General features: G+C 47.1%; 1 protein-coding gene across 1 annotated transcript; it reads left to right on the top strand.

The window, feature by feature from the left end:
- Positions 1 to 714: 714 nt before the first annotated feature.
- CSRNP2 (cysteine and serine rich nuclear protein 2) lies at positions 715 to 14626 on the top strand. Its single transcript, XM_024575528.4, has 5 exons — positions 715 to 987; positions 5682 to 5918; positions 7159 to 7418; positions 10619 to 10915; positions 13036 to 14626. Exons 2-5 carry the CDS (start codon positions 5768 to 5770, stop codon positions 13957 to 13959), a joined length of 1632 nt encoding a protein of 543 aa, XP_024431296.1. The 5' UTR covers positions 715 to 987; positions 5682 to 5767; the 3' UTR covers positions 13960 to 14626.
- Positions 14627 to 14898: the final 272 nt, after the last annotated feature.

Raw genomic sequence — 14898 nt, forward strand, 5'->3', positions numbered from 1 at the left:
GTAAGGGTAAGGAAAAGTAGAGGGAAACAAGAGGACATAGGACTGGGGATGGGGGGGAGAGAGGTGGTGCCTATCTCTTGTAGGGCCTTTTAAGTCAAGAAAGAGACATGAACTATTCTGAATGAATGGGAAACCACGTCAGGGTGTCCTTGACAAATAACATATAACTTCTGAGTCTTCGTTTATACCATCTTAAAAGTGGGTGCAAAGTTGTGAAGATCAATGATCATGTAAAAATAACTTTGAAAGAAAACAACCAATCCATCAATACATATTGAGATAACTCCATATATTGCTTGTATTTTCTCCATATCTTGGGTAGGTTGCGGCACGTCTTGCTGCTTAAGACTAAGATCTCCCATGAACGAGTTAGGGAGGATTGTTTTCTTTTGTAGGCATGGGAGTGTGGTCCTGTCGAAAGGAAAAGGGTAGTTTTAGAGAATTCGTTTAGTCATTGAAGCTCTGTAGCTGAGTGTCTTCCCCTCTTCAAAAGGCTGCAGCGGCACCTAACTCGCTTTCCCAGGGTCCGCTGCAGCACAGACACTGCCTCCTGAGCCAGTTAGCTCCGAGAGTTTCGGCTTCGAGCTGGTCGGTGCCTCCAATTCCCAGCATGCCACGGAGCGGGGGGACTGGACGTAGACTCCATTTCCCAGCCTGCCCTGGGCCTTGGTCCAGACGTGCCGGCGCCTATAAGAACCAGGGCTCTGCGGCCACAGCCTATTGTTAGCCGGAGCCGGGGCGGTTCTGGGCGGCTGCTACCGAGGGCACCCGAGTTGCCGGAGCCGTCCGCCCTCCGCCGCCTGCCGGCTGACCTGCCCACCCGCCCTCCTTCCCTGTCGCCTTGGGAACTCCCCGACCGTCGCTGCAGTCGCTGCAGTCCCGGGACTCGCGCTATCCTCCTTCCTTACCAGTGGGCTAGGGCGGCGGCGGCAGCAGCAGCGGGGGTGGCAGAGACCATCACGGGAGGAGGCAACTGCGGCGGGGCCGGTAATGGGCCTGGGGGTGCGGGGCGGAGGGTGCCGCCTTGTCCTTTCTGGGGATCGGCCCTCGGGCGGCGGTGAAGGAGTGGTTACCCCAGAGCCACGCGCGGATGGAGGGGTCAGAAATGCTGGTGGCTCGGCTGGGAGCGGCCGGGGGCGGGGAGCTAAGGCGCCGTTGGGAAGGGGAAGAGTAGGGAGAGGCGTGGGAGCGAGCGGCACGGAGATTGCGGGGCCCGGACTGCGGGGGGCACCTCGAGGGAGACCGATGGACGGCTTGGAAGCCGGCATGATTGCTGATGAGGATTAAGTTCCGAATGGAGTGGAGAAGATGTAGGATGGAGGGAAGTGCAGGGAGGGGAGGAGGAATAGAGGAAAATGTGGGAGGAGTGGTTGGGAATTTGTGAGTAGCAGGCAGGAAGGGATAAAGACTGGGTAGGGGCTGCAAAAGATAAGAATGAGCGGGAAGGATAACAGGAATCAGAAAGAAAGGGGCCGGAGCTGAAGGAGTCAGCGAGGGTTCCATTAAGGGGAACTGGTGACTTGACATGTCCTTTCAGCTCAGGTTCCTGATGTGTCTCCCATTTTTCTGGCGTTATGTGGGAAAAACGAAAGCATCACTTGCCCTGGTTGCTAGCTTGACCCTTTTCACAGGCCCAAACATGCAGCTGACTGCCGTTCATCCCTTTTAGTGCTATGGTTTTGATTCATCGTTTTTAGGGGGGTTAGAGTGGCCTTGTGTCACACAAACCGTTCTTCAGTATGAAACATTAGAAGTTATCCCCAAGAGACACAGTGTCCCCTTGTCCTACAGTTTTCAGTTCAAGGTAAATCCATAGTTAGTTCAAATTCTCCTTTTCTGTCCTGATTTTCCGTCTTGCAAATCTCCAAAGCCAGGAGGACGCTGGTATGTGCCAGAGTTATAAATGACTGGGGATCCTTGAGAGTTAATGGTTCCTCCAGCATCATGTTCCAGTTCTTCCACAAAGATCTTGCTTCTGTCCTCCTTACCACGGCACTTTAGTTAGGCACAGGAAGCCAAATTCTCACCTTGTGTCAGTGAACTGGTGTACACCAGGGAGTGTTGGAGGGGACTTCCTAGACGTACCTAGTTTAAAGGATGTTTTCACTGAGTGCTTTAAAAGTTCATGATCCTGGTAATCACAAGGACACAGAGCCACAGAATTCATAGTATTCAAGAATTAACCACAACATATTGTAAAAGGAAAAATAGGACAAGTCATCTTATTCAGGTTGATCATAACACTTAGAAAGCTTTCCTTCCTCTGACCTAGCTACAAATGGTAGCCCTGGTGATCTTAATAGAGATTTTGGTTCCTTGACCCTTAGCAGAAGGTTGGGTTCTAGTTGAGCAGAGAGGCTTTCTCCTGTGAGTTGTATAGTTTGTCTTATTTTGCATTCATTTAGGGGAGAGGTTTTTACTACTTAAACTTTACAAAATGTGGCAGAGTGTCATCCTGGTTTTGGGGGGTTGTTAAAGGAATCGTCGAATGCCTGAAAAGGCTTAGATCTAGTACTGAAATGCACATATGCATAGATCTGTTTTGTTTGGTGCTAGCCTAATACCCTCTACATACTGTGAATACCTTTGGGAAATGTTCAGCTAGAAACATTTGAGAAAAGACCGGAAAACATGTAGCCAGAAAGTGTCAGTTGACCTTTCCTTTCACTGGCATTTAAAAGCTTTTATAGAGGTTTGCATTATTTTCTCAAAAGCATTTGTTGTTTGAGTTGCTCGTTTTGACAGTTAACTGTCAGTTGTGGTGTGCGTTGCCAGTCTCACCTCGATTATTTCTGTATGGGGTCAAGTGCTGGGAGTGTAACTTGTGTTTTTCGAACACATGCATTGATCCTCTGCCAGGCGAGAGGTGGGAATGACTGGTTTCTGATTGTGGTTTGAAAGGAGATTGATTTGATAAATTGGAAAATGTGGAACCTAGTCTAGTCGTTGCTGTTGCAAAGCAAGATCTCCACAGGCCACTGCGGAAGTGGATGGGAGGTTTGTTCTTGGTGCCCAGAGAGTATTTCCATCTACCAGGTCAAGTTCACACCAGAGAGGTGGACAAGGAGAGCTGGGTTGGAATTTAAATTTATATTGGTTGTCAGGACAGAATCAGTGGATTTTTTTTTTTTTTAATGATGGAGTTAATGTCAGAATGTGATGCTAATAGATGCTGCATAGGGTGAAGAGAGCTAAGTCAATATACACGTTATTTACACTTACAGCCATAGATTATTCTCAGGCATTTTAAAGAAAATATTTTTCTCCTACATTCACATCTTTTTATCTTTTCTTTCTTATCTACCTTCTATCACTGCCCGAAACCACTATTCCAGAAGTGGAAGGGGAGAAGACAGAGATAAAAAGGCAAAGGGGAATGGGACAAGCAGCCGACAATTCTTGCTGCACCAAAGTGCACAAAAATTAACCTAACAGAAATGATACCCTTGGGGGCAACTGGGTGAAGACAGTGGAGAATTTTGATAATAAAGATGATTTTGGACCAAAGCCAATGTCATGTAGGGCTTAAAGAGAAATATTCATAGGCAATCCTCACTGCCAGAAGCAAAGGGATACCCGGGAAAGGACCAGAAGTGCATACTTGCTTCCCGTCATAAATCCCTGAGTAATTCCAGGCTGAAGAAAAGACCGCTTTCCTAGTAGCACGCCACCTGGATATCAGTTAAAACTGAAGCTGGACTTGCACTCTTTCTGAGGAAGCAGAATTTGGAGCTCAGTTTGAGTTTTCATGTGGTTGATAAAGTTTTTAGGTCGGGAAGAAGAATTAAATTCAGTGGTCAACATTATTCTCTTTTTGTTAATCCCACCCATATAAGTACTCAGTTGCAAAGGTTCCTCCCCCTCCCATAATAGAATGGAATGAGAAATTTGTTAATAGCTATCTTTAAAACACAGCAGTATTCTTAACCCATAAAAAGACCTTGGCTCTCTCCATTCTTACCATGTCCTAGGAATGTGACCTCTGATGGCAAGATCAGTAACCTGAAAAACAGAATTGAAAACTAATATAATAGTGTATGTCGACTGTAATTGAAAAATATTTTTAATGACTTAAAAAAATTTTTAAATGATACTTTGGACTCACTTTTCAATTTAATTATGATTATTTCAAGTACTTGATTACTTTTTTCCCTCCCTGACCACATTTATTTCAGGAATGAGCTTGTCTGAGACCTATATAGCTGAGGTTTCTTAGATCCATCTCGTGACTTAGAAAGACAGGATTTTGATGCGGTCTAGATAGATAGATTCAGAAGTGTCATTTGTAAAGTACTTATTGGATCTGGTTCGCTATGCAGAGCTTGTCCAAGAGCAGGCAAATTGCATCTAAAAGACATAGTCCAGAAAAACAGCTCTGTAGCAGGCATCTCTAGACACCACAGTATATTCTGGGTAGCTGCTGCTCTGCAGTAATGCAGCCCTGTCTTTCTGGGCAGTGTTGTTATTCCTGCTGCATAATTAGCAACTAGTGAGATCATAGTCTGGGGAGATTCTGGCATTACTGAGGCAAAGCCGGGAGGCCTGGTATCATCACACGTGGCTCTGGCTCTGACAGCATTTCTGTCCAGGAGAATGACCTCCTTGGGAACTGAAGTCCAAAGACAGGAGAGATTTGTATCCAGACTCCTTGATTGTGTGACAGCTTGTTAAAGATACTGCCTGCCATATACATGTAATCAGAGTAAATTGTCGCTTCTTTTGCTGTTGTTTCCCCCTTGCTGGTTTCTTTGCAGAGGGCAAAGGTGGTAAAGCTAAGTTTTCCTTGCCCGGAGGAAGATGACAGACCAGCAGAACCCTGTTTTATGGAGCAGTATGAGATTGAGAAAGACTCTGGGTTTTGAAGCCAGTGCAGATTCTAATCTTCAGTCCATTCTGTAGAACCAAATCTGACCTTTTTAGGAGCCTGGAGAGACACTTTATACTTGCGAAGATCTGGGTAAAGCGTTTCCCTGGCTGTCGCTGTAACTTTGAAATTGAGAGCCTGGAGCAGTATTTCCCAAAGTGTGTTCCAAGGATCGTTTGCCCCCTAAAATACTCTGGAAAACAAAGGGCTCCCTAAGCAGGTGTGTGAAACACTGTGTGCTGTCTTCTCCCACTCTTCCCTGTGCTCATTAGCATATAAAAAGCCTCTAAGAGGTCCTCCCATAAGCAGATTTCTAAACTATTTTAACACGGCAGTCCTATTTCCATGTAAAGCTATTAATACCCATTGAATAAGTTTATTCCGTATGTACACTTTGGGAAATGCCAGGCTATATCTTCGGTAGGAAAAATAATTGGACGCAGCCTAGGTTTGGGCACAGCCTACTTCTGCGTTTGACCCCCAGGCCCTCCTGCTGGCCCCTTGAAGAGCTCTGCTGTGTGATAGGAAGAGCAGCATGTGCCCCCAGCTCATGAAGCCGGGGCCTTCACTCCACTGGGAAAGGTGCTTCGGTGACTCATCTCATTATTCCCAGAGTGGTTGAGACTGGAGGGGCTGAGGGGAAACAAAAGTAGGGGAATGTTGGCCGGAATCAGGAGAGAAATGACCCAATCTGGAGAGCCCAGACATCGGTGCTAGTTCAGGTGCTTTTCTGTCTTCAGTCGGAGAGCTTGATTTATAGACTCTGGAGGGGTCTGTCTTGGCACAGGAATGCTGATTCCTCTTTTCCCCTGGGCAGAATCCTAATGCACCTGGCTAGCTGGTGGTGAGCGGGGGCTCTGGGGCCAACACGGTGGGCTCCCCAAGGAAACCCCTTTGAAACCAATGGATGCATTCACGGGCTCGGGTCTCAAGAGGAAGTTTGATGATGTGGATGTGGGCTCATCAGTGTCCAACTCAGATGATGAGATCTCCAGCAGTGACAGTGCCGACAGCTGCGACAGCCTCAATCCTCCTACAACTGCCAGCTTCACACGTGAGTGAGCCCTCCCCCCGCCCCACGGGCACCCAGTCCTCAAGCCTCAGAGCCCATTGCAGCTCTTGAGACAGCTGCTGCTACCCAGCTTGGGGATTTTCCCTTAGTCATAATCTTTCCCATTCTTAGTTCGGGCTTGCTCTTTGGAGGACCTCATTGCTGTAATATTGTAGACCTAAGTCTGATTTATTCTAGCTGGTTTTACTTGTGCTTGGTTTGTGGGTCCCCGGAATGGGCTGAATTAAATTGAAGGAGGGTAGGAGTGCAGGATTCCACCCTTCCCCACCAAAGTCCTGTAGAGTTCCATGATACTGGAGCTCTAGCGGGACATAAATCCTTTCTGCCTGCACATCTAGGGGAAATCCCAATTTCTTTATCCTTATGGCTAAATTAGTTTCTTGGAAAGAACTTTCAATACTATAGATCAGGGGTTGCCTGTGGGCCAAATCTGGCCCAGTGCCTACTTTTGTAAATAAAGTTTTATTGGAACACAGCCACACCCATTGTCTGATTGCTTTCATGATACAATGGCTGAGTTGAGTAGTTGAAACAGAGCCCTGATGGCCGGCCTGCAAAGCCTAGCCCTGGCTGGTGCAGCTCAGTGGATTAAGTGCCTGCGAACTGAAAGGTCACTGGTTCTATTCCCTCCCTTCCTCTCTTTCTAAAAATAAATAAAATTTTTTTAAAAAAGCCTAAAACACATACTACCCCATTACAGAAGTTTACTATCTCATTATACTACGTTGTCTAAGAGGATTTTCTGTTATGAAAGAAGCGTTCTGTATCTGCACTGCCCACTATGGTAGCCATTAGCCATGTGTAGTGTTGAGCACCTGAATTGAGAATTAGTGTAACTGAGGAGCTGAGCTGTAGATGTTACTTCATTTTAATTCACTTTTATTTAAATCGACATATGTGGCTCGTAGCTGCTGTGTTGGACAGTAAAGCTCTACAGGTTGTTTTATCCTGAGATGATTACCTAGAAATCCTCTTCCCAGCTGATGTCTAAAAATAGATTTTGCGGTCTGTTCGGGTGCAGTCTTTCTGGAGGTAATGTTGTTGACTAGCTGATACCCAAGGTCCCTTCCAGCTGGGCATTTATGACTTGAAAATCAGAAATGTCTCTGGGCACAGGGAGCCCCTTTGGAGGAGAGTTGAGGGCCTAGATAGATGAGAAAGGATAAGGTCCCCAAACAGGCCATCTCTGGGACAATAAAATCGCTCTGTGCTCCCTTCGCAGCCACCTCCATCCTAAAGCGACAGAAGCAGCTGCGGAGGAAGAATGTACGCTTCGACCAGGTGACTGTGTACTACTTTGCCCGGCGCCAGGGTTTTACCAGCGTGCCCAGCCAGGGTGGTAGCTCTCTGGGCATGGCTCAGCGTCACAATTCTGTACGCAGCTACACGCTCTGTGAGTTTGCTCAAGAGCAGGAGGTGAACCATCGGGAGATTCTTCGTGAGCACCTGAAGGAGGAGAAACTCCATGCCAAGAAGATGAAGGTGCCTAGGGGGTGTGGGCTCTGGTAGTTCCCTTGTGCCAGAATTAAGTGGGAAACCATCTAGGTCTATTGATTTTTTTTTTTTTTTGGACTGTTGCCCTTGGCATCTAGATCATTCTAGAGAAAAGGCTCAGATTTGGAATCAAATCTCAGTCTGAGACACCCTTCTTTTTGTATCTAGTGGGGAGTCTACCAGAGATAGCAAAATGACTTCTCTAGAATTCCCTACCCTTGCCCCCTCCGTGTTTTGTAAAGGTTTAAGATGTGAGTACTTGAAGGCATCCAAGTTTGTCCCCCAGAACCCGAGGAAGGGCAGTGTTTCGGTTCCTTGCCGGTTGATTTTCTGTTGCCAGCACGCACAGGACAGGTTTGGATGTTTTCATTGTCTGAAAGGATCCTACTGTTTCTGTAACCCCCATCATCTCTAGGTGGTAGTCTTTAGGTATAAACAACAGCATTACCAAATGGTTATTTTGATTGCATATTCTGTGCCTGCCGCTGGTGCGGCACCGGCTCCTCAAGTGCGGGAGGAGAGTGGGCCTGGAAGAGGCCCGTCTCAGATGGCGCTATATAGCTACCCATTTGCTCTCTCAGCGCTGCTAGGCACTATACAGCCGTAGTTTCCACCAGTCTGCAAAACTTTCCCCCAAAGTTTCTAGTTCCAGATTGGGAGAACACTGCTTTAGGCCTGGCCAAGTTTCCAGTGGGCCCATATTAAAATGGTGGCTGCATTATTTCCAGTGTTGTGGGTGAAATCCTGCTGAGACAACCCCCGTGTCATAGGGTTGGAGGCCTGGTGGCAGAGGACTCGGGTTAGCTGGATCTCTTCCCTTTCTCCCTTTGGGAGCTCTGTGTCTGCTTCCCTCAGCCGGCTCCTAAAGCCTTACACCTGTTCTTCTAACTGGAACAACATTCAGGCTTCCCTTTCTTCTGTCTGAGGAATTCCATCACAGACCCCATCCCTTCCTGCTGCCATAGCAACAGCTGGGCAAATATACACTGTTCTCCTCATCTGCAGTGAAGGCTTCCCTCTCCCCAAGAAGAATCCCTCTCCTAAATCTGGTAGACGAATGACCTGTGGAAACAGGATGTTGTCATGTTCTGTGGCCTCACACAGAGGAGATCCAGAGACAAACCCAAGGCTTACGGTGTAGGATTCCTGCTTATAGCGGGTTAGTGTGCAGCAGCTGTGCTGGCATCTAATACAACTTCTATGTCAAGAGGAAACCCTTTGCCCTCCCCAAGTCCAGTTTCCTCTTTTCTTAGAACTTTTTCTATCTTTAGCACTCTATAGGGGAGGCAGTTGCGCTCAAAAATATATATTTTGGCCCTGGCCGGGTAGCTCAGTTGGCTAGAGCATTGTCCCGATATGCCGAGGTTGCAGGTTCAATCCCCAGTCAGGGCACATACAGTAATCAACCAATGAGTGCATAAATGAGTGGAACGACAAATTGATGTTTATTTCTCTAAAATCAGTAAAAATTTTTAAAAATTAAAAAATATATTCTGTATCACCTATATGCCATCTAATATTTATTTTCCTTTTGGGCTGGGCTGCCACAAAAAAAAAAAAGAAAAGAAAAAGAAAAAAGCTGATGGTACTCTGCAACTTTAATTGCTAATAATTTTTATAATATTTTTATTACTTTTTTTTGCCTTTTATCCACATGGAATTCATTATTATGAATAGTATGAATTGGAAACCTAACCTTATTTTTTTTCCAAAGAATATTCAGTTGTCCCAATACCACTAAATTATTAGAAAACTGACAAATGATATGAAAGTCACCTATATCATGATATGTAAATTCTAATATCTACATGGGTTTCTTTCTGTTGCATCTCTAATCTCTTTGAGAGGATAGCAGGAGCGAGGGTGGTTGGGGAGGGAGCCAGCCCAGGTGAAATAGATAGGAGCAGTCCTAAGGTGTGCGGCAAGGCGCCTGTAGTAGGTACAGAGATAAGACTGCTCTGGCTGGCGTGGCTCAGTGGACTGAGTGCTGGCCTGCGAACCAAAATGTTGGCCAGTTTGAATTCCAATCAGGGCACCTACCTGGGTTGCAGGCCAGGTCCCCACCAAGGGGCGCATGAGAGGCAACCACACATTGGTGTTTCTCTCCCTCTTTTTCTCCCTCCCTTCCCCTCTCTAAAATAAATAAATACAGTCTTTAAAAGAAAAAGAGAAGAAAAATAATAGACTAAGGAATCCTCAAAAGGACCACTTTTTCTCCTCATTTTTCTACCAGCTCCCTGCAAACAAGCAAACAAACAAAACAGGTGTGCAGCCTATTACCCAGCTCTCTTGCATCACATCTCTCCTAGGAGTCGTTCCTTTACCAGCTCTACTCTGTGGCTGTCTGACAAAATAAGCCAAACCCTCCAGTTGCTTGGCTTTCTTCCTGCTAGTAGCTTCCAGAGCCCTGGGGATTGTAAAGCCTTATTTTCTTTACTTGAATTCTCTAGTGAGTTTTCAGAAATCATTCAGCTATGGATTGTCTTCACCTTGTCCTTCCACTAGGATTCCCTTTTCCTGGCTGTTCGTCCCTCCTAGCCCAGAGAACCCAGATCTGCCTGTAGGTAGTACAGTCAGTATCATACATGCCACCCTACCTCACATACAACTTTCCTTAGGAATCAAATAAAAACAGACTACAAAGGAGAAAGAAAGCGCATATGTTTTTTCTAGGCCGTGGGCGGGAAGCAAGGGCTTGGTAGCCATAAATAATTTGCTCATTTTCTCCTCCCAATGAAATGAAGCTCTTCTGTGTATGAATAGATAATTGTTCACAGTGTGGGGATGCAGGCTTATTGACAAGGGCATGGTAGCCTTGTACTACCCTTCAATGTACCCGTCTTTCCAAAATGCCATTTTGTGTCCTTTGGGCTACAAATTGAAGGGCGTAAGGCTTCCTGTTTTCCTGCTCTAGATTTATCCTCTTGACCTACACTGTCCAATATGGTAGCCACACGTGGCTATTTATACTGAGCTGAAATCAAATAAAATTTAAAATTCAGTTTCTCAGTTGCACTAGCTACATGTACAGTGCTCGGGGTGCTAGTGGCTCCTGTATTCGGCAGCACGGGAATTTCATATTGCGGAAAGCGCAGTTGCATCGTGCTGCTCTGAACCATGCCACCCTGTGAGGAAGCTCCCGCCGATCAGGCCCTAGGGGCTAACCTCTCCTTCCTGTCTCTTGGCAGCTGACCAAGAATGGGACGGTGGAGTCAGTGGAGGCCGATGGCCTGACACTGGATGATGTTTCCGATGAAGATATTGATGTGGAAAACGTGGAGGTCGATGATTACTTCTTCCTGCAGCCTCTGCCCACCAAACGGCGACGGGCCCTGTTGAGGGCTTCTGGGGTCCACCGCATTGATGCTGAAGAGAAGCAAGAACTTCGAGCCATCCGCCTGTCACGGGAAGAGTGTGGTTGTGACTGTCGACTGTATTGTGACCCAGAAGCGTGTGCTTGTAGCCAAGCTGGGATTAAATGCCAGGTCAGTCCAAGTTGGTCTGAGGTGGTGTATCTGCACTGGAGTCAGGGATGTGGTGTGGGTGCCAGTGAGCCTGGGAGGCTGCCCGTCAAAGGGTGGATTTCCGTGACTGAACACTCCCCAGTTCCGCAGTCCTCCTCCACCAGCCAAGAAAACCAGCATGACAGGACTCCGGCATTGGAGACACCTGTTATCTTTGTGTTTTACACAGTATCGGGGGATAAGCAGCAGCTGTTAGCAAATGGAAGAACGGGGGGTTAGTAAATGTAACACTTAGTAGCTGTTCCCTAAATAATGACGGGTTCGTTGAGATGAAGCAGAGAAGTGAGGTAGGCCTTTAGATTTTATCTTGCAGACACTTATTCATAGTACCTCTATTTCAGTTTTATAAAAATCAAAATAGTTCTTGGATCCTGTCATTCAGGATCACACTTGGCCTGGCAGAGCTTAAATTCATAGTGTCCTGAAAGATAGAACGCGTCAGCCTCCAGCTGGCCTTCTGATGGCCAGTGTGGAAGATACATTTCAACTGAAAACAGCAGTACCATCCTGAAGAGTGAAATGTATCTGGAACTTGTATACTGAGGATATGGATGCTGAGTCCTTACAGTTGAACTTCTCCTGACCGACCTTTTCTTATTTTTGGGTAGGTATCGTAGATCTAAACAAATAATGCTTTTCAGACTGAAATCCCACAATGAATCGGTCTGTTACCCACAGACCTGAGGGCAGTCCCTGGTGATTAGATGGTCCCTAAGAAATGAAATGGGGAGTTCTTTAAGTTGACATCATAGGAAGACACTGTGTATTTGAACATACCAGCTTGCTCGTGTTTTAAATTTTCTTTTTGCTACCTTTTTTCCTCTTTTTGGGGACTCAAAGGGAGAAAAGGGTCTTAGCTGGTGTGACTCAGTGGATTGAGCCACAAGCCTGAGAACCAAGGGATTGCCGGTTCGATTGCCAGTCAGGGCACATGCCTGGGTTGTGGGCCAGGTCTCCAGTGAGGGGCACGCAAGAGGCAACCACACATCGATGTTTCTCTCCCTCTCTTTCTTCCCTGTCCCAGTCTTGAAAAATAAATAAATAAAACCTTTTAAAAAACCAAACCAACCAACCAGTGAATGCATAAATGAGTGGAACGACAAATTGATGTTTCTCTCTCTAAAATCCATAAAAATTTTTAAAATTTTAAAAATTAAAAAATATATTCTGTATCACCTGTATGCCATCTAATATTTATTTTCCTTTTGGGCTGCCACAAAAAGAAAAAAAGAAGAAAGAAAAAAGCTGATGGTATTCTGCAGCTTTAGTTGCCAATAATTTTTCTAATATTTGTATTACTTTTTTTTGCCTTTTATCCACATGGAATTCACGGCAGCCTACAAACAGTTCCATTCCCAGTCTCAGGCATCAGCCTGGATTGTGAGCCAGGTCCCCAGTGTGGGGTGCACGACGGGCAACCACATATTGATATCTCTCTCCCTCCCTTCCCCTCTCTAAAAAATAAATAAATAAAATCTTTAAGAAAAAAAAAGAAAGGAGGTAGAAAGCATCTCTTTTCCAGATACCCCTGGTGTGAAAGTTATCTTGGTTACTGCCTCAGCACCAGGCTGATCAACCATCAGGGGGAAATGCAGCAGGTAGAGTTTCCCCAGAATGTATTTCTCTGTACCAGGCAGGAACCCTGCTCCCTTCCCCGTGCCTGTTATCGCAGGAGAAGAGGCTCAGGCCCCAGGCTTTGGGTTCCTCAGTAAACCCAGTAACTTCAGTAGTAGTATCTGAAACATGTAAATGTCTTCCGCTTTGAGAATTGTTGGCGTTTAGAGAGGTATCTCTGGACTTTTGAACTTGGAAGGGCCCTCTGATAGGACTTGTCTACTTTTTGTTGAGAAGAGGAAACAAAGCCCCAGAAACGAAGCTGCGCTGGAATTAAAACACAGGTGGCTTGGTAACTACCGTCTAGTGCTTGCTGTCTGAGCCCACACTGCATGTTGCTTTGAATTGGTGGCCTCTTAGAAAGAGACCACAAATCCCAGCTGCCTGTTTTTGCCAGCTAATGTCTCCTGTCACTTTGTTAAATCTGTTGGTGTCTTTTCGCCTCAACCTCCTTGTGCCCTCCTCAGGTGGATCGCATGTCCTTCCCTTGTGGCTGCTCCCGGGATGGCTGTGGGAACATGGCTGGGCGCATTGAATTTAATCCAATCCGGGTCCGGACTCATTACCTCCACACCATCATGAAGCTGGAGCTGGAGAGCAAGCGGCAGGTGAGCCGCCCGCCCGCCCCAGATGAGGAGCCCTCACCCACGGCCAGCTGCAGCCTGACCGGGGCACAGGGGTCTGAGACGCAGGACTTCCAGGAGTTCATTGCTGAGAACGAGACGGCAGTGATGCACCTACAGAGCGCAGAGGAGCTGGAGCGGCTCAAGGCAGAAGAAGACTCCAGCGGCTCTAGTGCCAGCCTGGACTCCAGCATAGAGAGCCTGGGTGTGTGTATCCTGGAGGAGCCCCTGGCCGTCTCTGAAGAGCTGTGTCCAGGCCTGACAGCCCCCATTCTCATCCAGGCTCAGCTGACCCCAGGCTCCTCGGTCCTGTGTTTTGCCGAGAACTCGGACCACCCGGCTGCTTCAGCAGTGACCAACCCATCCTATTTGAACAGCGGGCCTCTGGTCTATTATCAGGTGGAGCAGAGGCCAGTCCTGGGGGTGAAAGGAGAGCCTAGCACAGGAGAAGTCCCACCCTCTTTCCCCAAGGAGAAGGATCTCAGTGTCTTCTCTCTCCCTGTTACCTCACTGGTGGCTTGTAGCCCCACAGACCCAGCTGCCCTCTGTAAACCAGAGGTCGGGAAAACATCCACTCTAGAAGCGCTAGTGCCCGAAGATTGTAACCCTGAGGAGCCGGAGAACGAAGACTTCCGCCCCTCGTGGTCCCCCTCAAACCTCCCCTTCAGCACGGACCGTGAAGAAGGCTGTGTGGCGGAGAAGACCTCACAGCAGGGCGAGGACCGGCCCCCTGAAGATCCTTCTCTGGAACTTCCTCTGGCAGTGTGACATGCAGACAGAGGTTTTGCCTCTTACCCTTCTCTATTTATTCCCTTATTTTATCTAACACCGTTCCAGAACGAACTGTAGAAGAAGCTGCTGCTCCTATGTTATTTTATTGGGGTCTTTGGGGGAATGGGTGGGAAAAGATTGTTTGTACAAGTATTTTTAAAAGGGTTAACAGAACCAAGGAGACCAGCCCCAGCTTGATCTGGGGATAGTCTTGGGGCAGAGGAGGCTGCACAGTGCCTGATAACAGCTTTCTGGGCCATTGGAACAAAGAACTAGGATCTCACAGGAGAATCTAGGTAATTCAAGCAGCTATTCTTTATGTAGGGATCAGAATACATAATTTGAACAGCATGGCAAAGCCCCTTCTCTCCAGAGCTCCGGGGGGGGGGGTGCAAGCTCATTTTTCTCGGTGGCTACTCTGATATCCCACTTTGGTGTGTTGTAACAACAGGTAGAAATGTTACCTGGAGAGGAGGGGTAGAAGGGTCTCTGCCTCTGTACAAAACCTCTAGGATTTATAAAAATTTAACCTGCCTTCCCCAGTCCCCCATTTGGTAAATAAGTTAATATTTGACATGTTTGGTGTTCTCTGACTTGTTCCCCACACTGGGGATTCCTGGTTTGTAACTTGAATTGTTTCTTTCTCATGTTCCTAGGTACTAGAGTTTAACTCGTCTGTCTCCCCTCCCCCACCCCACCCTTGGCCTGCCTTTAAGAGCTAGATTGGCTGGGGACGTGGCTTAAAGAGCCTGGTGTTCTGTGTGTGTCTAACACTAGCTGGTCAAGGCCGCTGTAGGCTGGGCCCACACGTGCCCTGGAGGCGCACATGGAGCGTTAAGTGTATCCAAAGGAGGCAGCAGGAGCAGGCTGCTGTCTGGAAAGATGTCGACTTCTTTGAGCCGTGCTTGCTCTCACCCAGGTACCACCCGCCCCTCC

This window comes from Desmodus rotundus, chromosome 3 (assembly GCF_022682495.2).
Source record: "Desmodus rotundus isolate HL8 chromosome 3, HLdesRot8A.1, whole genome shotgun sequence".
NCBI lineage: Eukaryota > Metazoa > Chordata > Mammalia > Chiroptera > Phyllostomidae > Desmodus > Desmodus rotundus.

Bases quoted from the DNA above. Each gene is read 5' to 3' on its own strand.
- CSRNP2 (XM_024575528.4), top strand. From the start codon at position 5,768: ATGGATGCATTCACGGGCTCGGGTCTCAAGAGGAAGTTTGATGATGTG. The intron at 7,419-10,618 runs GTGCCTAGGGGG...GTCTCTTGGCAG, and splicing joins TCCATGCCAAGAAGATGAAG to CTGACCAAGAATGGGACGGT. The intron at 10,916-13,035 runs GTCAGTCCAAGT...TGCCCTCCTCAG, and splicing joins AAGCTGGGATTAAATGCCAG to GTGGATCGCATGTCCTTCCC.